The sequence below is a fragment of the Rutilus rutilus genome (assembly GCF_951802725.1).
Source record: "Rutilus rutilus genome assembly, chromosome: 4".
NCBI lineage: Eukaryota > Metazoa > Chordata > Actinopteri > Cypriniformes > Leuciscidae > Rutilus > Rutilus rutilus.
In genome coordinates, this window is record NC_140212.1 from 9032439 (window position 1) to 9060082 (window position 27644).

General features: G+C 41.7%; 1 protein-coding gene across 1 annotated transcript; it reads right to left on the reverse strand.

Annotated features, from left to right (window-relative positions):
- Nucleotides 1-40: 40 nt before the first annotated feature.
- LOC311289136 (scavenger receptor cysteine-rich type 1 protein M130-like) lies at nucleotides 41-5965 on the reverse strand (the record flags this gene model as incomplete). The annotated part of the gene is made up of 12 exons (XM_084406892.1): nucleotides 41-147; nucleotides 573-656; nucleotides 755-955; nucleotides 1055-1369; nucleotides 1568-1645; nucleotides 1878-2180; nucleotides 3012-3329; nucleotides 3406-3729; nucleotides 3976-4287; nucleotides 4408-4734; nucleotides 5328-5642; nucleotides 5908-5965. The coding sequence occupies 12 exons, from the start codon at nucleotides 5963-5965 to the stop codon at nucleotides 41-43; spliced, it is 2742 nt and encodes a 913-aa protein (XP_084263018.1).
- Between the last annotated feature and the right edge of the window lie 21679 nt (nucleotides 5966-27644).

The following is a 27644-nucleotide window of genomic DNA, read 5'->3' on the forward strand; positions in this document are numbered from 1 at the left end:
ATTAGAATTTGTTAATTACGTTTATTTATTTAGGTTTAATTCAATGAAAAAGTATTTTGAGTGGAATGAATATGCGCTTCTGCTGTCTAACCTGAGAGAAGCTCATCAGCATCTTCATACCCAGAATGCAGTTCTTCAGAGATGAGACTCCCTGTTAAAGGAGAGAAAAACAGTCAGGAACATGTTCATCATCACAAACAGACTGAATCCTCATTTCCATTGGATCAAAAAACATTAGAGGCAGAAATCCCATGTTTTTTTTCCTGTTTGTTTTTGTTAGGCCTATTAGCAAACACACATGTATCCTCACATGAACCCATTCCTCACTGCCTTCCAGAAATACACACAGGAGGAAACAAATACACACACACACACACACACACACACACACACACACACACACACACACACACACACACACACACACACACACACACACACACACACACACATAACCATGCACCTGCAGCTCTGTGGTTTTCTTTGAGGAGGTTTAACAGGACTAATAATAGATGAACATCAAGTGTCTGACAGACTCTCTTATTAATCATATTAAATAAGATTCATGTCACCTCTCTGAGTGAAGTGATTGTGTCTGTGATGAATCTCCTCATAAACGGCCTCAGTCGTCGTCCTGTGTCTCCTCTTAGAGAGAGCTGTGAGTGTAGACAGACAAACCTGCTGTCAGTTCACAACACATGACTGATCACACACTGAATAACACACAATATGACAGTCTCTGGATCTCTCCTACCTCTCCTCATCACTCTGTTCTGCTGAATCAGTATAAGCAGTGGCACTAAGAGCAGTAAGAGCAAAACTCCCAGTACAACCACAAGCACAGAGAGAGACACTGGAGGAGTTTGTGGAGGAGTGACTGATGTTGAGCGCACTGTCTGAGAAACTGGAGGAGAAGCTGATGTTGTTGTGGCAGGAGTAGTGGACACTGACAAATCTGGCAAAACAGACACAGATTAAAAATCATGCAAATACACAGTTAGTAGCACTAAAATGATGTGAAAATGACTACTATTGCTCAGTGTTTTGCTCTGACCTGCACAGGTGAGTCCAGCGTGCTCTTTGTGGGAGCAGTCAGTGTGGTTCTTCAGGGAGAGAGGACAGTCCCACAGGTGAATCTCATTCCCTCTGCACTCGACTCTGTTCAGCCACACAACACCTTCACCAGCACCAAAGGTTGAATTCCCATCAGCCCTCAGTGCTGCTCCACAACCCAGCTGCCTGCAGACCACCTGAGCATCGCTGATGTCCCACAGATCAGCACAGACTGAACCCCACACAGCGTTATGATACACCTCCAGCCTCCCAGAGCACCGGCCCAAACCTCCACTCAGTCTGAGAGGAACATGATCTAAATCACACACAGAAACATCACTGATCAGCTTCAACACAACATTTACAACAAAACACACTGAAGCTTAACTAAGACGTCTTTAAATGTATTATTAGTGGATTACATTTATAAACTTGATTATGATTTTTAAATGTAAATAAATTCTTGTTTAAATGCACATTTGAATGGAAAACAGTCTTAAATTAAAAATCTTACTTGAACACTGTCTCTGGTGAGGAGATGGAGAGGTAGAACATGTCAGACGACTCCGAGGAGACTCACGACTTTCCTCCTCTGAGATTAAATATTAAGAGAACTGAACATTAGGACACAAAAATCATAACTTCTCTCAGTGAAACATATCAATATGAAAACATATAATTTAAGCCTCATAAATAATTTTAGGCTCTGTCCATCATCTCAGTTTAGTGTTTCAGAAACAGTTTATTCACCACATTATACAAACATTGTGTTTAAAGAAACATAACTACTGAGACCATCTTACATTATTTAAACATAATCTCACTTGAGCAGGTGATTTTGGCCACTTCATCATTATCACAGTCGTTCTGTCCCCAGGGTGAAGATGGACACTGCCACAGATTTGAATCATGTGGTCGACATTTCACTTTATCCAGCCAGTTATGAGCTGATTCCAGTCTTGATGTAGAATCAGACACAACACCAGATCTTCCACAGTTCAGCTCTTGACAGATCAGACTCGCTGTGTCTCTGTCCATCTGGTTCCAGCACACATTACCCCAGGATCCATTGTAGAAAACCTCCACATTCCCTTCACAGCCCTCAGTTAACCTGATCTCTTTAAACTCTAGATGGAAAAGGATGTGCATTAAAAATATAGGAGTTTAAGTTGTGCTAAACCTAAAATATCACCAAAAAAACTGGTTAATACAAGGCTAATGCACACTGCTAGCACTGTTAGCATCTGAAAAAGATACTTAATTACATTTTTATAATATATTATGAATCTTATATACTACTTGATTCTGCTTGGTCAATAAAAAAATATTTAAAAAGTAGCGGCATCCATGGCAGCGCTGTCTATCAGACCGTCGAAACAGTCTATGTTGCAAAATATGAGCCATCCGCTCCTGATTATCCTGGTGTTCATTTTGCAAAAATTACCAGCTTTACATTGTCTATACAAATGATATAATGTAATACTCAACCACTTTAAACAAACAAAAATGCTACTGACCAAATGCACACTATGTATATTTAGCTACATTTTGTTGTATGAGCATCCAGTCAGTCACTATATTTCAGTCTCAAAGTTTGCTCTAAACTGTATGTTTTTGATTCACTGAACAAAACTGACCCATTTGTTCAGGAATCACTACACTAGTTATGCTGTGTGCTGAGAACCGACTCATTAATGTCATTCATTCGGACAACATTAGTCGCGCTATGCATTTCATGAAGTAATGTTGTGTTGTGGTACCGATAACTATAGTACTTCAGAAAACTCTGTCAGAGCACATAGAAAAGTGCTAATATTTTATATATATTTTCAGAATAAGAACATATTCTCAGTTCCCAACACTGCTGTTGATGTCCATCATGCGAGTGTACTGGATATTACCAGTCACAGTGATAGGTTATTGAAATGTTATTATTTAACTTACTGTTTACTGTTTACCTGAGCACACGACTCCTACATCCTCTTTGTGTTGACAGTCATGTTTCCCCCAGCCTGGAGAAGAGCAGTTCCACAGGGACGTCTCATTCCCCTCACACTCCACCTCATCCAGCCATATGGGTCCAGAACCAGGACCAAACCAGGCTGGTACCGGCTGGTTACTGAGGGCCACTCCACACTGCAGCTGTCTGCACACCACATGGGCATCTTTAATATCCCAGGAGTCATCACACACTGTCCCCCATGAGCCGCTGTGAAAAACCTCCAGCCTCCCTGCACAGTCTCCCCCAGAACCCACCAGCCTGATGGACCCGCGACCTGATATTCAGAGAGAGAAAAACACATTATTGATCACTAACAACTGAAGAATCTGCCCAGATGTTGTTGTTCTCACCAAGGCAGGTGATTGACAGCTGTTGTGTGGAGCTGCAGTTGAGAGTTTGTGGAGAGCTGCAGTTCCCCAGATGAGCTTCACTCCCAGAGCACTGGAAGCCCGTCACACACTCATGACTGTGTTCAGGACTGGATGAAGAGGAGCCGGAGAAGTTCAGCACAGAGCCACAGCCCAGCTGTCTGCAGACCACAGAGGATTCAGTGAGACTCCAGGAGTCCAGCAGAACTCTCCTCCAGACCTGATGGATGGAAACTTCCAGCTCCCCCTCACACTGTCTCTCTCCAGACAACCGCACCAGACCATCATGAACAGCCAGAGAGGAATCTGGAAAGAAGGTCTCATGTTTTACTAAAATAGTGCAAGTTTGTGAATATACTTTACATCAATAATACATATATAAAAGAAATCTGAAATAAATGACAAGTATATTTTCTTTCAGTTTGAAATGACACTACACATGTTGTGAAATTACAAATGTATGGTAATATGAAATATGAAATACTATATTTATTATTTTTTTAATCTTTCAGCAGCACAATATCAGTGAATCCTCCAGTAATATGGACTCACTGCAAATGACTCCAACATCTCGTCTATGAGAACATTCAGCTCGACTCCATGAAGAGACGGAACATTCTGAGAGTTTTGTTTCATTCCCGTCACAATCAAACACATCAGCCCAGATTTCACCACTTCCCTCTCCAAACCAGTCTGATCCCACAACAGACACAGCAATCCCACAATTCAGCTGTCTACAGAGGACACTGGCAGCTCTCATATCCCAGCATGCATCACACACTGAGCCCCATTCATTGAGGAACCGAAGCTCCACTCTTCCAGAACAGACGTCAGGACCGTTGACCAGTCTGAGGTCAGTGTAACCTGGACAAGAACGGAGATCTTACTGAAATTGATCAAACCAAGAAGAAACTGATCAAATAATTAGATTTAGTATTTAATAATTCCTCTATACAGTAGAGAGGCTGAACATTGATATTTTACCAGAACATATCAATCCCACGTTGTGTTTATGGGTGCAGTTTATATTATGTGAGGTTGATGATGGACAGCGTCGAATGTGTGATTCATCTCCTCTGCACTGAATCTCTTGTGTCCACATCTGAGCGTCTCCTTTGCCAAAAGCATCTTCTCCCAGCACCTGTACAGGAGCCCCACAGTCCAGCTCTCTACACACAACCTCTGCATCCTGCTGGTCAAAGGCAGCATCACACACTGTGTACCAGGTGTTCCCATGAAGGACCTCTAGTCTCCCAGAGCACAGGTGAGGTCCATCATCAAGTCTTGTAAACCGTCCATAGTTTATGGTTTCTGATTATATTGAGAGAGTGCACAGCACAGAAGAACACTTTAATTGGATGTGTTATGTCCTGAAGAGACATCTGGCACTGTCATTTTTATAGAGACATAAAGCAACAGCAAGTCATTGTCCTTTAATTAATTAAATATTTTTTAGAATGGATGAAAATTAATTAATTCTTTAGACAATAACACATGTTAATTATTCAACAAATTGGTTATGAATTGCTCTGAAAACAAATTACAACAAGTTATTTTAATATTTGTGGATGAACATAAAAAAAAAAAAAAATTGTATAGCGCTTTTCACAATATATAGTGTTTCAGAGCAGTCCACATTACAATTTAGAGTGATCTGTTATCAGAGATGAGTGACTGTGTCCAAGTTATGTATTTCAGAAATGTACATATACAAATCACAGAGTCAGCTAATAATGTATTCATTTAAACAATGTATTAAGTACAAAGGCAGAAACAGTGAGCTCAATGAAGTAATGAATACATGTTGTTAACAAATTATTAGGATATATAGAAAAGTTGAGTATTGGTGCATGTTGAACCATGATCAGTGATGTATTAACAGAGTGATGTATGGAGCCGCTCACCTGAGCATCTGACTCCAGCATCATGTTGATGACCACAGTAATGAACACCCCATCCGTCTGATCCACAGTTCTTCAGTGTTGACTCTGATCCACTACAGCCCACATTATCCATCCAGATTGGTCCTGATCCTTGTCCAAAGTAAGCTTCACCCACAGCCTCTAGAGCCTCTCCACATCCTATCTCTCTACACACCACTGCAGCATCAGTCTTATCCCAGTACCTATAACACACTGTTCCCCACTGACCATCATGATGAACCTCCACCCTACCAGCACAGGGACTGTTACCACCAACTAACCTCACAGTCTCGAAATCTGTACATGAAAGAGAGATTTAGCTAGTAGCAGTAGAACATTGCAAAGTTGAGGATATATTCAAAATATGAGAAAATTGTTATGGCAAATTAAATTGGTTTCCTGTAAAAATTACTTATTAAAATGTATTAGTATTAGATAAATAATAGTGTCATAAGATCTATTTCTAGATATTACACAGGTCTCTATTCAGTTTCTATTGGAATATATATCAACTGCTCATTTAAACATAATTTCACTTCATTACTCTCAATTTTGCACTTACCAGATGTGGTTATAGTGACTATAGAGGAGAGTAAAACGAGTGTCAGAAATCCCTCCATCTTCTTCTGCTCGTCACACTGTTTGTTTGCCTCTGTTTCTCCTCTGCTCCCTCAAACACACTGAAGAAACTGGCTCCTGTCAGTCCCCTAAAGAGAGAGAGACTCTCACAGCTGCCAATGACACTCACTGTTACCTTATTAGACACAACAGAGGAAATCATCAAACACAATCACTGACAAATCACACAGCAGCATTTTTATTTTCTCCATATATATCAATAAAGTGTGAGCGCTGATGAGCGGGACTCCTCCTCCAGTGTGAAGAGACACTTCACTGAGGACAGACTCGTGTCAGTCATATGTCAGCGTGGAGAGAAAGTCACACTAAACTTACAGGAGATTGATAGAGAAACACTGCAGGTTATATTCAGCATCAAAGCCTGTCTCTGCACACACAACATACAAGACTGACTGATGACTGACTGCTCGCTTACTTTTTTTTTTTTCACACACAAAAATAGTTTTGCTATAAATATAGAAGTTATAATTGTTTTGGGGGAAATGTGCATAATATTTAGTGGAATTTACTACACTGGTATCATGTACTAACCAGAGAACAATAAACAGTAAATTAATAATATATAAAATGAAATGGACTGATTTGTGTACAACAACCAAGAGGGCTATTCAGATAATATTTGTAAATAAACATTAGTTTCTTATTTAATAATTAAGTTATTAATTTGGCATCATATCAAGCATTTGTAGCTACAGTGCTATGCATAAGTTTAGACACCCATACTAAAGTTGACTAAAAAGAGGAATAAAAAATCATCTTTTGGAAATTTAACGTAATGCCTTAATTAAAAAAATTAGGAAAAATCCAACCTTTAAGGACACCAATTTTCTTTGTGAATGAATAATGTATCGTAAATAAATAAATGTTCTTCCTTAAAATACAGGGTGCATAAGTTTGGACACCCCTATGTTAAATTCCCATAGAGGCAGGCAGATTTTTATTTTTAAAGGCCAGTTACTTCATGGATCCAGGATACTATGCATCCTGATAAAGTTCCCTTGGCCTTTGGAATTAAAATAGCCACACATCATCACATAGCCTTCACCATACCTAGAGATTGGCATGGTTTTATTTCAGTTAGCCTAATAGCTAGTTTGATTTGCATTGAGAGATGATCTTATGGAAAGTACTCCATGCTAATCTCTAGGTATGGTGAAGGCTATGTGATGATGTGGGGCTATTTTAATTCCAAAGGCCAAGGGAACTTTATCAGGATGCATAGTATCCTAAACAAAAAATAACAAAAAATACTTAAAAATAAAAATCTGCCTGCCTCTATGGGAATTTAACATAGGGGTGTCCAGACTTATGCACCCTGTATTTTAAGGAAGAACATTTATTTATTTACGATACATTATTCATTCACAAAGAAAATTGGTGTCCTTAAAGGTTGGATTTTTCCTAATTTTTTTTAATTAAGGCATTAAGTTAAATTTCCAAAAGATGATTTTTTATTCCTCTTTTTAGTCAACTTTAGCATGGGTGTCTAAACTTATGCATAGCACTGTATAATGTGTGTTTAATGCTGTACTGCTAAATTCATCCACCAGATGGAGACAAAGAACTTGTTATTGTGAAGAGGAGCAGACAGGAGTCTTGACCTTGTGGACAAATTGACAGACATTTGGACAGAAATTGATCATTACTCTTTTTCTTTTTTACAGCTAATGTACAAATCTTTTTTTTTTTTTTTTTCGTAAAGCATATTTTACTGCACATTAATTTTAGTTGTAATTGTATTTTCTTATAATAATAATAATTAACATGTAAAGCTATATATATATATATATATAACCTTATTGACTTTGTTTTTAAGTGTTTTACCTTCCCCAGGAACAGTGGTTCTTAACCAGGGGGTCAGGGCCCACTATAGGGGGCCTCAGCAAACTTCCATAGGGGTCCGAAATGACTTAAAATTTTACAATTAACATTTTATTATTATTTACAATTTATTTTATATTAATAATGTTAATAACATGAATTATTATTATTAAATGTTTGTTTTTATTTTACGAGAAGTATTATTGCAATAGTAATATATTTATTTTTTGAATTTATAGTTCAAACAATAATAAAATAAATTGTGAAAAATAATCATTGTTGATGTGCATATTGAATGAGAAAATGGGAGGTTTCCTTTTTTTTTCTTAGCTGATCACATGCCTGAATCATAATCCATTTTCCACATGTTCATCTAGCCTATATATGATCTTAAATAAGTTGAAGCTGCAGTGAATTGTTAAATACTGGGTTGTTCTGTTTAATAGTGATGTTCTGAACTGGTAAGAGCACTATAAAAAGTTTAACTATTATTTAATTAACGATAGATTATCGGGAGATTAACGATACAAGACTGATGACTGATTTGTGTAAGTCTGATCACTTCAAACACTTGTAACTAGAAGTAGAACTATTTTTTTCATGAATTATTTGAATAAATGTAACATTTTAATCTCATTGTTTCTGGAAAAATGATGCATAATATTAGGCTACTATACGTGGATTTTACTGCTTTTTTCTTTTATTCTAAAAAATAAAATTGTATTACACCATAGTATAAACTATATTGTTGCTAAGCTATTCAGATGTGTTTTTATTAAATTAATTAAATACTATTTACATAAATAGGTAAACCTTAGAGAAAAATAAATAACAGCAATGTATGTGCGTTTAATGCTGTATTTGTCCAGTAGATGGCAGCAAAACACCTCTTATTGTAAAGACTGTTTACATGAGGGAGAGTGAACGTATTTCAGGACGACAATCAATGGTTTTTCGGTAACGTTTTAGATTACAGCCCGGAAAGTACTGCGTAATTAAGACGAATTTACAGTGTAACTTTTGGTAATTATAGTGTGGCCTACCTATAAAGTACTTGCATGTAAGTATAGGGAACAATAAAGTTTGGGGAATAAAGGGTACCAGGATAACTAAAAAATTAAAGGTAGGGTAGGTAATCCTGTTCAGAAACACTTTTTTTTTATACTGGGTGAAATGGTCCTTCCATCCTGAGAGTAGTCAATACATTATGTGTTCAGAAAAAGGAATGAAAAAAATCAGACCTCTGTAGCAGCTGCAGGACAGTAAAAACTCTGACCAATCACTGCCATTCGGTGTGAATGTAAAGAACCAATCAGATGCCTTCATGTCTCGTGCCCGAGCCCCACTGCGCGCGCTGCCCTGCGTGCACTCATCACATGTCACCGTTCTCGGAAATATTCAGCTCAAAGCACCTGCATATGCAGTCAGCGAAGGCAAACAAGGCAAAAACTACTTCCTCGGACCCTGCCCGCACTCTTGAACGACCTCCTCTGCTTCGCCCTCAACCCCGGACCTGTCCTCGAACCGACGATGCGGTACTTGTCTCCGGACTCGGAGTGTACGTTAGTCTTCATTAGAGTCAACAATGTTTTCATCATGGAAACTCTTACATGCAAAACACCATATATGTGTAACGTGAGGGTTCGGTATGTGGTGGTAGATCACTCTTTATGATAATAAACAGTAGAATGGAGACAGGAGACTTTCTCAAGCGGCACTTTTACTGAACACCGTCACAACAACAACACTTCCTTCAACAGCCTTTCACGTGACTTCCCTAACCAATCAGAAGCAAGGACTTAGACTGAGATAAACGTGAGTGAATCAGAGAGGCAGATTCAGCAGAATATCCTTACTGTATTAAATATGTAAACACATAAATGTGTAAATAATTAACTGACTAAACATTGTAAATATACTTCTAGTATATTAACTCAAATATAAATCATATTAAATTCTAAGCATTACAACTTTCCAATATGAAATATGAACTCCACTTCTAAACCTTATGTCACAGGTCGGGGTGGGCCAAACCAGACTGCACCCACCCCTAAACCACTATCACCCAGAGGAGCGTATCAAAGGAGGAGGCAGGAGGCAGGAGTAAAAGGAATAACAACTTTATTTTGTATTAAAAAGCAATTAAGAAGTCCTAGTCTAAAATTCCTTGTCCTCTCCTTCCCAGGGACCCAGAGCAGCACCGCCGCGAGTATGAACCGGCGAAACTCCCAATGGGAGAACGTTGGACAGGTGAATGTCACAGGTGAGTAGAGAGAACAGAGCTCACTTCCTTCACAGACTGGCGTCAGACTCACAGTGGGAGAGCGTTGGACAGGTGAATATCACAGGTGAGTAGAAAGAACGACGGCCACTTCCTTCACAGACTGGCGTCAGACTCACAGTGGGAGAGCGTTGGACAGGTGAATATCACAGGTGAGTAGAGAGAACAGAGATCACTTTCTTCACAGACTAGCGTCAGACTCACAGTGGGAGAGCGTTGGACAGGTGAATATCACAGGTGAGTAGAGAGAACGGAGGCCACTTCCTTCACAGACTGGCGTCAGACTCACAGTGGGAGAGCGTTGGACAGGTGAATATCACAAGTGAGTAGAGGGAACAGAGATCACTTTCTTCACAGACTGGCGTCAGACTCACAGTGGGAGAGCGTCGGACCAGTGAGTATCACAGGTAAGTAGAGAGATCAAGGCTCGGCTGCAGCAGACTCCAGGTCGCAAGCGGAACGGGGCTTCACTAGGACAGACAGAATCAACTTCAACAGCAGTGTACAGTTCTCACGTGTATTGCAGGGGACAGATCACTTCACACCAGGCAAGTAGGCTTAGGGCTGCGGCAGACTCACAGTCGCAGGCTGAATGGGGCTTCTCTAGGACAGACAGAATCAACTTCAACAGCAGTGTATAGTTCTCACGTGTGTTGCAGGGGACAGATAACTTCACACCATGCAGGTAGGCTTAGAGCTGCAGCAGACTCACAGTCGCAGGCTGAACGGGGCCTTTCTAGGACAGACAGAATCAACTTCAACAGCAGTGTATAGTTCTCACGTGTGTTGCAGGGGACAGATAACTTCACACCATGCAGATAGGCTTAGGGCTGCAGCAGACTCACAGTCGCAGGCTGAACGGGGCTTCTCTAGGACAGACAGAATCAACTTCAACAGCAGTGTATAGTTCTCACGTGTGTTGCAGGGGACAGATAACTTCACACCATGCAGGTAGGCTTAGAGCTGCAGCAGACTCACAGTCACAGGCTGAACGGGGCTTCTCTAGGACAGACAGAATCAACTTCAACAGCAGTGTATAGTTCTCACGTGTGTTGCAGGGGACAGATAACTTCACACCATGCAGGTAGGCTTAGAGCTGCAGCAGACTCACAGTCGCAGGCTGAACGGGGCTTCTCTAGGACAAACAGAATCAACTTCAACAGCAGTGTATAGTTCTCACGTGTGTTGCAGGGGACAGATAACTTCACACCATGCAGGTAGGCTTAGAGCTGCAGCAGACTCACAGTCGCAGGCTGAACGGGGCTTCTCTAGGACAGACAGAATCAACTTCAACAGCAGTGTACAGTTCTCAACAGCAATTACACAGTTCTCACATGGGGTGAACGTTATCTCACAGAGGTTCTTCTCTCTGAACACCGCACGTAGATGTAAGCAATCTCACTCAGCTCTCATGGTAAATAGTAGATTCCCCAGGGCACATGGGCAGTTGCGGGGCAATAACAGGTATTCTTCCACACACACACACTGCAATCCAACTCTAAACATGTATTCGTGAGGGGAAACGTCAATTTACACACTACAATTCCACTCTTCCAGTGCGCATAAGGCCAGCACTCACCCACAGCTCCTGGACTACCGGACTGAGGATCGCCAGGGGCGGAACAGAACACTCGAGAGATTGGTCTTCACAGTCACAGACGGACTTCACTCGGCTGGACTCCAATCGGAGAGAGGAGATGAGGAAATCAACAGGAATCAATATTTCACTCGGTGAAAGGTGTACACATGCTCCAAACACTTCAATCCAATACCCAATTTAGTGTAAAACACATGCAGTTATGAGATTCAGTCTGATAACTACTCATCTCTCTCTTCCCCAGCTCAGTCAGCGAATTTCACTCCTTTTGACCGTCCCCGAGTCCTCTCAAATAACACTCCTTTTCCTTCAGGACGACCCCTCAACTGCAGTTCCATAAACAAATCCCCACGGGAGAGAAGCCACCAACAATCAGGGGGAAGAACAATCCAGATCAACGGGCAGAAAAACAGCGCAACACCACACAGCACAACCCAGCCTTCTCTTCCTTGTGTGTTTTTATCCTGTCAAGAAGCGGGAGTGGTCTCAATCAAACACTCAGCGTGAAGTCCTTACACCTGTCACCAATCTGCCGTTTAGTTGTCATGACGACAAACACTCATATAGGTCCGGGGATGGTGTTACGCTGAAAACGTCCCGACGGGAACAATTCTCCAGAGGGGAATTGTTCCGGGGCTGTTTGTCACCCCGTGACACTTACATTTCCTCCCCCTCCCACAAAAGAAACATCCCCGTTTCCCATCAAATAAACAAGTAACAATAACCACAGCAATAAAGCAACTGTATCAGTTCAGAACATAGTCCTTAAGGAATCTTGGAGGTCTAACTGAACGTTTCCCCGGGCGTAGCAAAGAACCAGAAGCAGAGGGGACAGTGTCAAACTGGCCTACTGGGCCAAAGGAGGGGGCTGAGCAAGACTGAGACAGGGGAGAGCAGGATTGGAGCTGTGGTCGGGGTTGTGAATGGCCAGTGGGAGGAACTAATGAGGGAGTATTGCCCTGGCCAGATAAGGAGTAGCTCCTCGTGGCTGCAAACTTTGAAGGCTTAAAGGGCAAAGCACCTGATAATGCAGTCAAATGAGGGAGTTGAGACTGCAAAAAGTCACATGTAGGTGTCTCATGCCCACAACCTGGCACAGGAGCATAGTAGGGTCTGAGACGGTTGTAGTGGACAATCTGGGACTTATCAGACTGATCCAGGAGATAGTGGATCCTGTATGTCACTCCAAGAGAATCCACATCAGATCCAAGGCACTCTAATATTTCAAAGGGTCCTTTCCAGTGAGGAGCAAGTTTTTGTTTTGCTGTAGTGGGGTCATTTAACCAGACAAGGTCTCCCGGAACATAGGGAGTGTGCTTAACACTCTTGTCATACTGTCGTTTCTGCTGATTGTGGGCATAATCTCTGTTCCATGCAGCAGAACTGAAAGCGGACTGAAGTTTCTGTGTCAATTGTGCAACATAGTCAGCAGGAGAACCCGTAATAGACAAAGATGGTGTGTTGTTAGGTAACAGCATGGAGGTGGAAGTAACGAATTACAACTACTCACGTTACTGTAATTAAGTAGTTTTTTTGGGTACTTGTACTTTTTTGAGTATATTTTTAAATCTGTAATTTTACTTGTACTCAAGTACATATTAAGCTAAGTAATCTACTTCGCTACTTGTAAAATCACATTTCGTTACTGAGTACAATTTGAATTGATATTCAAATCTTTGAATGGCATTTCGGTAGCCAATAAAAATATTCGATCGTAAACGGACCAATAAAACCCCTGATATTTGGACTGAATGAAAGCCGCCGCAGTCGCAGCAGGTTTTGAAGAGCTGATCATGAAGGAGGCGAGGAGCTCAGAGTGATTAATGGCTGGACTGAAAGTTTGGAACAACAAACTACATAGTAGTACTGTCAAAATATCTATATTTTACCAGCTGCGCGTTCTCATTCTCTCATCTCAACGACAGCGAGTTTGACACACCCGCCTCCTCTCAGCACGGGATTGCAGGTAGGCCTATTACGCATAATTTTATTAATACCTGCAAGTTTCTATGGCATATTTTAATGGCAAATGTCACGAACAATATTATAACGCGAGGGCACATTCATGTAATCGCAAATATACGAACGAACTGGACTCGGATATTGAGTGTGCGCTCTCGGACTGTGTGTCATATCATGTGCAATCGCGAATCTCTCCAAGTGGTTCTCACTGCAGACTCAAATGACGTCCAGCTCCAATCTCTCCATGCTCTTGAATTAAACGCTGTCAAAAGTTATGAAAAATCTAGTCTTTTTGCAAATTAAATTCAGTTTGAATTGAAATCAAGCTTCCTTGTGCTGTGTGTGAGCTATTGCAACAGTTCACGTTACCCTATTGTAAAGACAAATACACTGAGTGAGTAAATATTAGATTATTGTAATGGTTATTGATCAATGTTTAAATATGTAAACAAAAGCCTAAATTAAAATCTCACCTTATAAAGTGGACGTGTCTCTTTAGAAGACTTGAATTAAACTTTTCCATTCAAATAGATTACTGTTACAATGAGTGTTGTGCTTGTGTGACAGATTGAAAATGAACATGTACATTTAAATGCATAAGTCTTTGCACACTGTGATATATAATTATATATAAATATATAAATATATTCACTATTTACAATACGTAGAAAAGTCTATAAAATATAAATATGTTACTTTATAGTTATACTTAGTTAATCTGTGATCAGTTTATGGGCACGTTAAGTTGGACGATCGATTGTTCTGGTCTGCGTCAACACTAGGGGGAGAGCTCGCGGGTTTTTTCCATTCTACATAAAGCTTCCAGTGGAGAAACTGCGCGAGTTTTGTGTGTATTAATCTTCTCCCCCTTTTCAGGTATTACGTGTGATTTATTAGTTTAAAATACTTTAATAGGATTAATAATATGTTTGAGAGTATAGAGACGCGATTATTATATTGATTGTGTGTCCGAAATGTTTAAAATGTGTAGTTTAGAAATGCGCGAGCTCAGGACTCCATTTTTGTGCGCGTTGGGAAGAGTGTTAGGCCTATATAATGGCGCGAAGCTCGTGTATGTTCAATTTGTGTATTTCATGTGTAATCCTGTTTATATAGTGCTGATTTGTCGACTTATTTCAAAGATGTGTAGAGTAAAAGTGACTTGAGAATGTTAGGCTAAAACATCTAGCTGGAATTGTACATTTACATGCTTATAACTGATTTGCCATAGAGTTAATATGCATAGATGACTAAAAAGAGTAAGATTTAAAAGAGTTGAGTCTCAGGTAACCGTTAAATGCTTTAAAATGCTTTATTGTATTTCTGCATGTACTTTATAGTGTCATGAGTCTCAAATAGCCTTTTATATAAGAGTGTACTCATGTAATTATATACGTATATGGTAAAAACTGCTGAATACTGATATGAAAGATGTCAATGAAGTTAATTTGTAATAGAAATGTTTAATTTTGTTTATACAAATGATTAATTTTGATTACTTTCTACATAAAGCTTCCAGTGGAGAAACTGCGCGAGTTTTGTGTGTATTAATCTTCTCCCCCTTTTCAGGGGTACAACATTTTGGAGGCACCGCTGGGATCTACTCTTCGGAGGGCAGTCGTCACATACCTGGCCGACACTTCCTGATGCAGTACATCCCCTAAAACAACCCAGCTTAACAGTGAAGAGTGGATTGAGTTCCTGCAGTAAAGGCAAGACAGAGGCAAAGAACCAGAAACCTGAGGCCACAGAGATCATCAGGTGAAACACAAAGTTCAGTCAGTCTCAAGTAAGCCCCAACTCAGTGAAAAGGCCCACTCTATTGTCAAAATGGAAACAACAGTGCTAGAGGAAATGCAAGTTGAAGTGATCGCCATGCTAAACCCACTACCCAAAGACAAGCTTCTTAGTGTTTGTGAGTTCCTGAAAATAGCAGAGCAAGAGAATATTTCATCTAAATCTCGCATGTCTTTGATCTCTCATATCCTTCAACATCTCGAAGAAGACATGACGGAACTAGAAGATGGCGGCATGTCGGTACTGTTAAGCCTGAGAGATCAAATTAAAGAAGTAAATACAGTCACTGAAAAGGAGATCGCAGAAACAAGTGAAGTCACAGAAAAAGATCGATTGCAAAGGGAGTTAGATGAGTTAAAAAGCGCAATGAGACTAAAATTGAGTGAAATTCAACAGCTGGAAGAAGTGAACACAAAACCTAGTGTTTTCCAGCCTCAGCTTCAAATTGCTGCATACCCACAACAATTAGTGAATACCCAACACCCCAGCCCACATTGGCGAAAAGATTTCAAAATTTCGGGACAAATTGGTGACCCAGGTCAAAAAGAAAAATTTACTTTTTCAAGTTTAGCACACCAAATTGAGAACGGGTTGAGCAGAGGCTACCCAGAATGTGAGATTGTGGATGCAGTCATTCGTGCCATTTCCCCAGGCTTACAGTTAAGAAGCTATCTAGAAGGAAAATCAAACCTGACTCTACCTACCTTAAGACGAATCCTGCGCTCTCACTTCCAAGAAAAAAATGCAACTGAACTTTATAAGCTACTCACCTCTGAATGCCAAGGGAACAAAGAAACACCACAGAATTTCCTTATGCGTGTTCTTGACCTGCGCCAGAAAATCCTGTTTGCATCTCAAGAAGCCGAATCAGGCCTCAAATATGATCCAGCATTAGTTCAAAGCATGTTCTTACATACTGTACTCACCGGTCTCCAAAGTGACAGCATAAAAGTAGACTTGCAGCCCCTACTTCTGGACCCCAAAACCACTGATGAGGCTCTGTTGGAGAAATTAAACAGTGCTTGTGCTAATGAGGCAGAAAGACAAAAGAAAAAGAAAACCAATGTGCAGCACACAACTACGGTTGTCCATGCAGTTAAGTCCAGTGATGAAGTGACTAATAAGAAATCCAATGTGACTCAAAATGTGCCGAAATCATCTTTTGACGTGTTGACCGAACTTAAAGAGCTGAGAACTGATGTAGCTTCACTAAAAACACTCAATGCTGAAATAGCTCACATCAGGGAATCGTTGCAGCAACCAGCCTTTGCCTCACCACAATTTCCCATTCCTTCACAGAGAAATTCTGACAGAGAAGTTATTCAGTGTCAAGTGCAGCCCTATTGGACATCACCAGGTCCCAACCAAACAAGAGTGAACACTCAGTTTCAACCCCAGTATATGCCTCGACCATATTATGCACCGGCTCCTCGTTCACAAGCAAGAAAATGCTTCAATTGTCAGCAGCAAAGAACAGAGGAACGTTGCATGCATTGTTTTCGATGTGGCAGTGGTGAGCACTTCCAAGCCGGATGCAGAATTCGTGGCATTAGGCCTTCAAGAGAGACTCCTTTAAACGGAGACCGGTTACTTCCGCGGGACAGGGAGTAACCAGATCTACTGATCAGTCCCGGAGATGTGCAGCCTGTGGAAAGACAGATAGGCAGATGAAGCAGTGTTCACAATGTAAAAAAGTACTGTATTGTTCTAAGACCTGCCAAACTCACCATTGGGCTGAACATAAGCAAACTTGCATCAACGCAACAAAATCAATGTCAAACTTCTCTAGGACAATGAGTATTCACAACCCTTGCAGCACTCAGGTTAACCAGCATTCCCTGGTGACGTCATTAGTTGGGAGACAATGTCTTGTTGAATGTTACCTGCACGGCCAACGATTTCAAGCACTTTGGGACACTGGCTCTCAGGTATGTGTCATTGATGAAGTGTGGAAACAGGAGTACTTACCAGAAGTACCATTGAGGGATGTGTCTGACATTCTTGAGGCTCCAAATACATTGAACCTTGTAGCTGCCAACGGCATTAATATACCATATATTGGGTATGTTGAAGTGACATTTAAATTATCATCACAGGCATCTCACGAAGCTGAACTTGTCATTCCTATGCTCGTAGCAAGGGGTCAAAACCTCTCTCACCCTCTCATAGGTTTCAATGTGATAGAACAAATTGTGAACTCCATTGAACAAGCACAACCAAACACCGTTAATAACAAAATACTGGAGAGAACTGTGAAAACTGCATTTCCCAGCCTAAAGAGGAGCAAAGTCCAGGCATTCATTCAACTTCTGAGTGCAGAGAGCTCATGTGAATACACAGTAAAGACCACAAAAGAGCATGTTAACGTCCCCAAACGTAGTACTGTGCAGGTCTCATGCCGAGTGTATATACAGCCAGTTAAAGAGGACAGCACACTCATTTTTGAACCTGATGTGAATCACCAGTGGCCGGAGGGGCTTGAATTCACAGAAAGTCTAGTGAAGCTAAAAAAGGGGGCTCCAACAAATATCACTATTGAGGTGTACAATGACACTGACCATGATGTTACTGTTATGGGCCAGACTCCGATTGGTACAGTACAGCTTGTCAAGAATGTCTTACCTGCTAGTATGTTTGAGGTGTCAGCAAACCCTACCTCTGTTGAAGTATGTCACATCCAGGCTGCGGATCACTGTCTTGACCACACCAGCACTGATGAATGGGACCCGCCCGTCGATGTCAGTCACCTGAGTAAATACCAGAAACAGATAGTACAGCAAATGCTAAGAGAAGAATGCCATTCATTTTCTAAGTCAGACAATGACATTGGGTGCATCAGAGATTTGCAATTGAGTATCTCACTTAAGGATGAGGAGCCAGTCAGTCGCAGTTACTTGTCGGTGCCAAAACCCTTGTATCGTGAAATGAAAGAATATTTGCATGACCTCATAGCACAAGGATGGATTGAAAAATCCAACTCATCATATTCATCTCCAATCGTCTGCGTAAGGAAGAAAGATGGTAGCCTTCGTTTATGCATTGATTATAGAGACTTAAACCGAAAGACTCACCCAGATAGACAACCGATTCCGAGAGTGCAGGACATTATGGACAGCCTTGGGGGTAATGCTTGGTTTTCATCATTAGATCAAGGGAAGGCCTACCACCAGGGGTTCATGTCAAGAGAAAGTAAGCACCTAACGGCTTTTGTGACACCCTGGGGTCTATGTGAATGGGGACGAATTCCTTTTGGGCTGATGAATGCTCCAGCGGCCTTCCAGCGGTGTATGGAAGACTGTTTAGAAGGCCTGCGAGACGAGATATGCATCCCATACCTTGATGACACCTTGGTGTTTAGTAAGACCTTTGAGAACCACGTCCAGGATGTAAAGAAAGTGCTGCAACGGCTGAAGGAACATGGCATCAAACTCAAGCCAAAGAAGTGTGAGCTTTTCAAACCTGAAGTCCGTTACCTGGGAAGAATAGTCTCTGCAGAGGGAAGTAAAGTTGATCCTGCAGACACAGAAGCTGTCAGATCCCTGAAAGACAAACAACCAAAAAATGTCGGTGAGTTGAGGAGAATTCTTGGTCTACTTAGCTACTACAGGCAGTACATTAAAGATTTCTCTCGCATCGCTAGCCCTTTGTACGACCTGTTAAGAAGCACTCCAGAAGATAATGGCCACATGAGAGACAATCAGAGAAAGTCAAAAACAAAATGCATGAAAACTGGTGTTCCATCAAGTAAGCCTATTACCTGGACTGATCAGCATCAGAACACTCTTGAGCAACTAATTGACTGTCTGCTCCAGCCCCCTGTATTAGCATTCCCTGACTTTTCACAGTCTTTTGTCCTGCATACAGACGCGTCAGCCAAAGGCTTGGGTGCAGTATTGTACCAGAATCTCGTACTTTATCTGCTGCTGAGAAAAATTACCACCTACACTCAGGCAAGCTGGAATTTCTTGCTCTGAAGTGGTCAGTCACTGAAAAATTCCGTGATTACTTGTATTATGCCCCAACCTTTACCGTTTATAGTGACAACAATCCCCTTACATATGTCCTGTCAACTGCTAAATTGAATGCTACAGGCTGCAGGTGGGTGGCTGAATTAGCAGATTTCCACTTCACAATCAGATATCGCCCTGGCCGAGAAAATATTGACGCTGATACACTTTCCAGAATGCCCCTGGACATCGGAACTGTGATGAATGAGTGTTCGGAGGAGCTGTCATCAGACGTGATAGGTGCAACAATTCAGGCGGTAGAAGTTCAAGAAGGACCCAGCATTCCATGGTCAGTCTCGACAAACTGTTCCTCCATCGAAGTCTGTTCAGCAGTTCCAACCATCACCCCATTGTCTGTAAATGAGATAAGAGAAGCTCAAATCAATGACCAAGAAATTAGTCCTGTATACCAATGCAAGTTGTCTGAATTAAAACCACAAGTGAAACAGCTCAAGACATACAGCCTAAAAACAAAATGCCTTTTTCGTGAATGGAGAAAACTTACCATTGATAAGGATGGTGTCCTCTGCCGAACCACTCCCACCCGCACACAGTTGGTCCTGCCTGAGAAATTTAAAGAAACAGTCCTGCGAGAGCTTCACGATGAAATGGGCCATCAAGGTACAGAGCGCACTCTCTCACTCATTCGTGAACGTTTCTTTTGGCCATACATGCAGGCAGACATTGAGCATTATGTCACAAAAACATGCACATGCCTAAAGCAGAAGAAGCCCTGTTATGAGACAAGAGCCCCATTAACAAACATTGTTACGACCCAGCCCTTTGAATTGATCTCAATTGATTTTCTACACTTAGACCGCTGTAAAGGAGGTTTTGAGTATATTCTTGTGGTAGTAGACCATTTCACCCGATTCGCCCAAGCATACGCCACTACCTCCAAATCAGGTAAAACTGCTGCAGATCGCATCTTTAATGATTTCGCCTTAAAATTTGGCTTCCCCTCTCGCATCCACCATGATCAAGGTGGGGAGTTTGAGAATCAATTATTTGAACAGCTCCAAAAGTACTGCGGCATCACAGGCTCTAGGACAACCCCATATCACCCTCAAGGCAATGGCCAAGCCGAACGTTTTAATAGGACACTATTACAGATGCTCAGAACACTCACAGAAAGTGAAAAGTCTAACTGGAAAGATTCCTTGAATAAGCTGCTGTATGCTTACAATTGTACCCGCTCAGAAGTCACAGGGTTCTCTCCTTTCTACCTGTTATATGGGAGGTCTCCGAGATTGCCTGTTGACATGCTGTTTGGGTTAAATTCAGAAATGCCTTCCTGTAACCAGAGAGAGTATGTCGAAAAATGGAAACATGGAATGGAAGAGGCATATAAAATTGCCAGAGAGTGTGCTAAAAAATCTGCAGACAGGAGCAAAAAGAATTTTGACAACAAAGTGAGGAGCACCACACTGCAGCCAGGTGATCGTGTCCTGGTAAAGAACTTAACACCACGAGGAGGCCCGGGAAAACTTCGCAATTTCTGGGAAGATAGCATCCATACAGTTGTGCGACAGATGGGGGGTGAGCTTCCAATTTATGAAGTTAAGCCAGAAAGGGGAAAGGGACGGTCCAGAGTTCTCCATCGCAATTTATTAATGCCTTGTGACCACTTACCTCTCGAAACTGCTCCACATCCAAAACCCAGACAGAAACGTGAGTTGTCAAAGCCTCAAAGTAATGATACAGAGTCTGATGAGGGGAGTGAAGATGAAATGGACTTGCATTATGTGTCTCCACAAGTATTTCAATCAGACTTTGCTGATGAATCTGAAAACCTTGAACCGCTACTTACCTCAGAGTCCGATGAGCATCCAAATGAGGTCCTGGCACAGGTTCCTGAGTACATGTCTTCTGTGGAAAATGACCAAGAGGAACAAGAGCCACCTGCAGGGACTTACAGTGCAGAACAAGAGTTTAACTTACCTGCTGATGAACAAGTTCCTGCTCCCATGTCACCTGCTGAAAGTGACCAAGAGAGTCAAAGTGAGCAAACTTACCAGCTGCCTAAAAGAGAAAGATACCCACCAAGAGTACTAACCTATGATGAGCTTGGTACACCGTCTTATGATGTCAAGCAACTAAATGGAATCTTGCAAACACCACAACAGAACTTACTTTACATGCCTGCACAGTGCCTGTCGACATGGTTGCCACCTGTTCAGCAATACTGCTACCAGTTGCCTTTGGTGTATACAATTCACTAAATAAGGACCATGAACAGTTAAAGTTCATACGAGACTGTGTACTTGAAATCTTGGAGACTCTTTGCATTGTAGACTGTTACAGTCTGGCACTTAAAAAAAAAAAAGATGGACTGTTTTGTCCGAGGATTATTGCCTTGAACAGTTTTGAACTTTGACATTTTGAAAAACTATGAACTGTTTGCCTTATGGACTGTTAGTTTAAGAGGCTGTTGAATTCCTAAAATCAAACAGGAATATGGACTGTTGTTTCATGCCTCTTTAAACTTTTTGCTCTGTGATACACTCATGGACTGTTCTTTCTGAGAAACTCTTGATTTTCCATAAAGTGAACTATTAAGTTCGGAACAAGCCATGGACTGTGAAAAGATTGAATAGAAAATTCTTGCACAAGAAAATGTATTTTATTTTATGCAACTTACAAAAGGTACTTAGAGACTCTTTAAAGAGAATGTCGAGACGACATTTATTTTTGTAGGGGAGTGTGTGACAGATTGAAAATGAACATGTACATTTAAATGCATAAGTCTTTGCACACTGTGATATATAATTATATATAAATATATAAATATATTCACTATTTACAATACGTAGAAAAGTCTATAAAATATAAATATGTTACTTTATAGTTATACTTAGTTAATCTGTGATCAGTTTATGGGCACGTTAAGTTGGACGATCGATTGTTCTGGTCTGCGTCAACACTAGGGGGAGAGCTCGCGGGTTTTTTCCATTCTACATAAAGCTTCCAGTGGAGAAACTGCGCGAGTTTTGTGTGTATTAATCTTCTCCCCCTTTTCAGGTATTACGTGTGATTTATTAGTTTAAAATACTTTAATAGGATTAATAATATGTTTGAGAGTATAGAGACGCGATTATTATATTGATTGTGTGTCCGAAATGTTTAAAATGTGTAGTTTAGAAATGCGCAAGCTCAGGACTCCATTTTTGTGCGCGTTGGGAAGAGTGTTAGGCCTATATAATGGCGCGAAGCTCGTGTATGTTCAATTTGTGTATTTCATGTGTAATCCTGTTTATATAGTGCTGATTTGTCGACTTATTTCAAAGATGTGTAGAGTAAAAGTGACTTGAGAATGTTAGGCTAAAACATCTAGCTGGAATTGTACATTTACATGCTTATAACTGATTTGCCATAGAGTTAATATGCATAGATGACTAAAAAGAGTAAGATTTAAAAGAGTTGAGTCTCAGGTAACCGTTAAATGCTTTAAAATGCTTTATTGTATTTCTGCATGTACTTTATAGTGTCATGAGTCTCAAATAGCCTTTTATATAAGAGTGTACTCATGTAATTATATACGTATATGGTAAAAACTGCTGAATACTGATATGAAAGATGTCAATGAAGTTAATTTGTAATAGAAATGTTTAATTTTGTTTATACAAATGATTAATTTTGATTACATTCTACATAAAGCTTCCAGTGGAGAAACTGCGCGAGTTTTGTGTGTATTAATCTTCTCCCCCTTTTCAGGGGTACAACACTTTTCAATGCTTGAAAATAATGATTGCCTTGACAAAATGGATGGACAAAAATGTAGATATTAAAATATTTAGTATGTAGTAGTTTTCCCGATGGTATTAAAAATTATAGGCTAGGCCTACTGAATATTGACATATTTCAAGGTGTCATATTGAAGTTAGAAATTCCAGTATCCACTAATTAATGTCCTTTGACAATAAGGTAAAAACGTGTTAAAAGTAGCGTATTTTCTACATAAATCTATGATTTTGTTGAATATTTTTATTGGTAATGCATTAACTATCGCCAGCTAAAAAGTAATTAGTAACTAGTACTCTGAGTAGTTTTTGAGAAGAGTAATTTGTACTTTTACTTAATTACTTTTTTGACACCAGTACTTTTACTTGTAATTGAGTATTATTTCAGCAATGTAACGGTACTTGTACTTGAGTACAAATTTTCAGTACTCTTTCCACCTCTGCTGGCTTCATGACCATGTGTGAGGAAGAATGGTGTGAATCCTGTTGTAGAGTGTGGCTTGGTATTGTAAGCCAAAGCAACTTGGTTGAGGCAGTCATCCCATTCCCCAGACTGCTGAAGAAGTGTCTTGGCTAACTGATCAATAAGTGTCCTGTTTAACCTCTCAATCATGCCGTCACACTGAGGATGATATGGGCTGGTTCGTGTTTTCTGCACACACAGCAGGTCACACAGATGTTTCACCAGGTCAGATTCAAACTGACGTCCCTGATCAGTGTGGAGCATTTCCGGGATGCCATGCTCACAGATGAAGTTTTCAAACAGACATTTCGCCACTGTTATGGCGCGCTGGTCTGGAATGGCATAAAGGTTGACATACTTGGAGAAATAATCTTGGACAACAAGCACATACCTGTTGCCACAACTCGTGATGGGGAGCTCAAGTATGTCAGCTGCAACCTTTTGGAATGGCTCAGTAGCAACAATTGTTTTCATTGGAGCTCTCTGATGAGGTGTGGGACTCCATCTGGCGTCACATGGAGTGCATTGCTTGCACCACATCTTGATGTCACGTGACATAAAGGGCCAGTAGCACAGCTGTTGAGCACGTTTCAGGACCTTATCAGCAGATGAATGACCAGTTACAGGATTTCCATGCAGCATCTGCAGAACCGTGTCTTTCAAAGCATGAGGGACAATCAGTTTATGGAGCACTAATGTTGTGGATGGGTTGAAAACTTTACGGCAGAGTACACCATTATGAAAAGTAAGTCTGTGGAACTCGTGCCAAAGTGCCTTCTCAACAAGTGTGCGTTTTTTTATGCGCCAGTATGGTGGTTTCTGTCCCTTAACTGTCCAGCTAATAACCTCTGACAGTACGGGGTCTCGCTGTTGTTCCTTTTTAAAATCCTCTTCTCTGAAGCACAAATGTGGAGGAGACAGACTGTTGAACACCCTGTGAGGAGGCCGGAGGAGGTTGTGGTCCAGTCAAGTTACAGCAAACTGGCTTTGTATCAGTACTGCAGAGGCTGTGATGTACCAAACTGACCGGACTAGACAGACTCACAGGACTCAGACTAGAATGTCTCTTGTCAGAGTGCGGATTACCAAAAGCACTGGAGGAGGTGCTCTGCTCAGTTGGTCTGATGTCAGCAGGGCGACGTGACATTGCATCTGCATTGAGGTGACTGTGGCCATCCTTGTGAATTACAGTCCATTCAAAAGGATCAAGTTCAAGGGCCCAGCGTGCACGACGACCAGTTCTGTCATTGTCAATGGGTATTTTTCTGAGACCCAGGAGAGGTTTGTGGTCAGTTACAATAACAAAGGGCTGTTTGTAAAGGTAGTGGCGAAAATGTCGCACGGCCCAGACAATGGCCCAGAGTTCCCTGTCATATGTTGACCATTTTCTTTCTGCTTTTGTGAGAACATGGCTAGCATAAGCAACCACTTTTTCTTGATCCCCTTGTCTCTGAGCAAGCACAGCACCAATTGCAGAGCCTGAAGCATCTGTGTAGAGGGAGAATGGCACCGTAAAGTCAGGGAATGCAACCACTGGAGGATTTGTGAGTGCATGTTTCAGGTAAGTGAATGCATCCTGACATTGAGAAGTCCATTGGAAAGGTGCATTCTTCTCTGTGAGAGCATGTAGAGGGACACTGTGATGTGCAAAGCTTCGGATGAACTTGCGGTAATATGAACAAAGTCCTAGAAATGCTCTTACTTCTGTAGCTGACCGTGGAGTAGGCCAGTCTTGGACACTTTTCACATTCCGCGGGTCTGGCTGAATGCCATCTTTGGATACAACATGGCCCAGAAACTGTACTTGATCCCTGGCAAAACAGCATTTGGAGGGATTCAGCTTCAGGCCACTTGACTGGAATCTGGAGAGAATTTCTTCCAGGTGCTGGAGATGTTCACTGAAAGAGCGGCTGTAAATGAGGACATCATCCAAATACACTAGGCATGTTTTCCATGGGAGGCCACGAAGTACCATTTCCATCAAGCGCTGGCATGTGGCTGGAGCGTTGGTGAGACCCATTGGCATAACTTTAAAGTGATAAAGGCCACTACCTGTTGTGAATGCTGTTTTTTCACGGTCTTCCTCCTGCAGCTCGACTTGCCAATAGCCAAGTTGTAGGTCCATTGTGGAGAACCAGGCAGAGCCCGACAAAGCATCCAGTGCGTCGTCGACTCTCGGAAGAGGGTGGGAATCTTTGATTGTCACTGTATTAAGTTTTCTATAGTCCAGGCAGAAACGCCATGTGCCATTTTTCTTGCGCACCAAAACAACTGGCGCAGCCCAGGGACTGTAGCTTTCTTCAATGACATCTGCCTTTAACAGGTTGTCAACTTGAGTCTGTATTTCAGCTCTCTGTTCTGGTGTCACTCTGTAAGCTCTCTGTTTAATTGGTGTGGCCTCATCAGTGCGGATTTGATGCTTGATGATGCTAGTGCGACCTCTGTCCTCTGAGTGTTTACTGAATACTGCTGAGTATTTCTGAAGCAGTGATTTCAGAGACTGAACTTGGTAAGGTGACAGGTCGCTGTCATTTATCTGGACAGATGGAGCTATATCATGCACGGGGGAGGTTGCACACCCTGTCCCTTCCCCTGATATGACGTCAACAGATGAAACCGAATGAATCTCTGGAGGGATTTAAGATTCGAACCACAGTTGTACCATTCTGAACCTCACTGAGAGAATGTGCCACAATGATGTCACACGATGGGTTGGGCATGAGAACACCATAATAGTCAGTTGGCATTGGAGAAGCAGGTGTAGCTGCTGACACACAGGCTGTGATGAGGGTTTCACTCATAGCTGGAATCTTAGTGGGCGCTAGCACAGACACATTACAGCAGGCGGCCACTTCATGTCCTTTGGGCAGGAGAGGAATTTTCATGTCCCAAAGTTGCAGCATTTTGTTGTTTATATCAAGGAGGGCATGGTGTTTCCGCAGAAAATCAAACCCAAGAATGACTGGCTGGCAAGCACCTCTGAGAATTTCAAAGTCCTGTTGCCATACCTGATGTCCAAGTCTGATACCAATCGTTAACTTGCCTAAAATGTCCAGGCACTGTCCATTGACTGAGCGAGCTGGCAGAGAGGAGGGTGTCATGGGGCGTTTTTTCAATGCTGGGTGAGAGTTACGAAAATCTTCGCTCACAATGGAAACAGTAGAACCAGAGTCAATTAAAGTGCACACTTCAATGCCCTCAACAATAGCCAAGATTGTAGAAGAGACAGAATCATCAGAGTGTGAGTCATTCTTGTCAGGCATTAACTTGGGGGAATCCTTCTGGGGCAGTGAGACAGTAGCTGATGTTTGCCCCTCAACAGCAGCTAATGGAAGTTTCCCTGACGGTTGGAGTCAGAGTGCGGATATCGTCCAGGAGACTTGAAACGAACACTACCTCTAGCGTGTGGACTGGCATCCCTGTTTCCCCCGTGGAGCAGGACTAGGGCTGCGTCTGTATCTGTTCGTATCATCCTTGTCATGGCGACCATACCTGGGGTACTGATAGGACTGGCGTGAGGGAGAGCGATGCCGGTCACGTCTGTCATTGTCATGCCATTGACGGTCTCTCTGAGTAACAGGGGAAGGAGGACAACCGTCATAGCAGGACCCTGGATCACGACCATGATACTGCTCAGGTGAGTAATTGTCTCTGCGGTGTTGTCTGTTATAATAGGGTTGTGGAGAGACACTGCGCGCACTGTATCGAGCATCGTCGGAGGAAAACCTTTCAGTTTGGGAGTCCAGATGCTGAGCCAGGTAACTGTGTTTCTCTCTTAATAGGTGTACTTCACTTTGTAAGCTGTTGACAGTAAGAGTCAGCTGCTCAACTGCATGCAGAAGCTTATCATCAGTAGGTTTAGGACAAACCATAGCTACCTGCTCTGAAGATTGAGAGTGTGGAGACCCTACAGTTGTCAGTTGGAGCGCTGCACGTGCCCTCTCACAGCGGCTGGCGATGCGCAGGGCATCCTCAAGATCCTCCGCACCCAT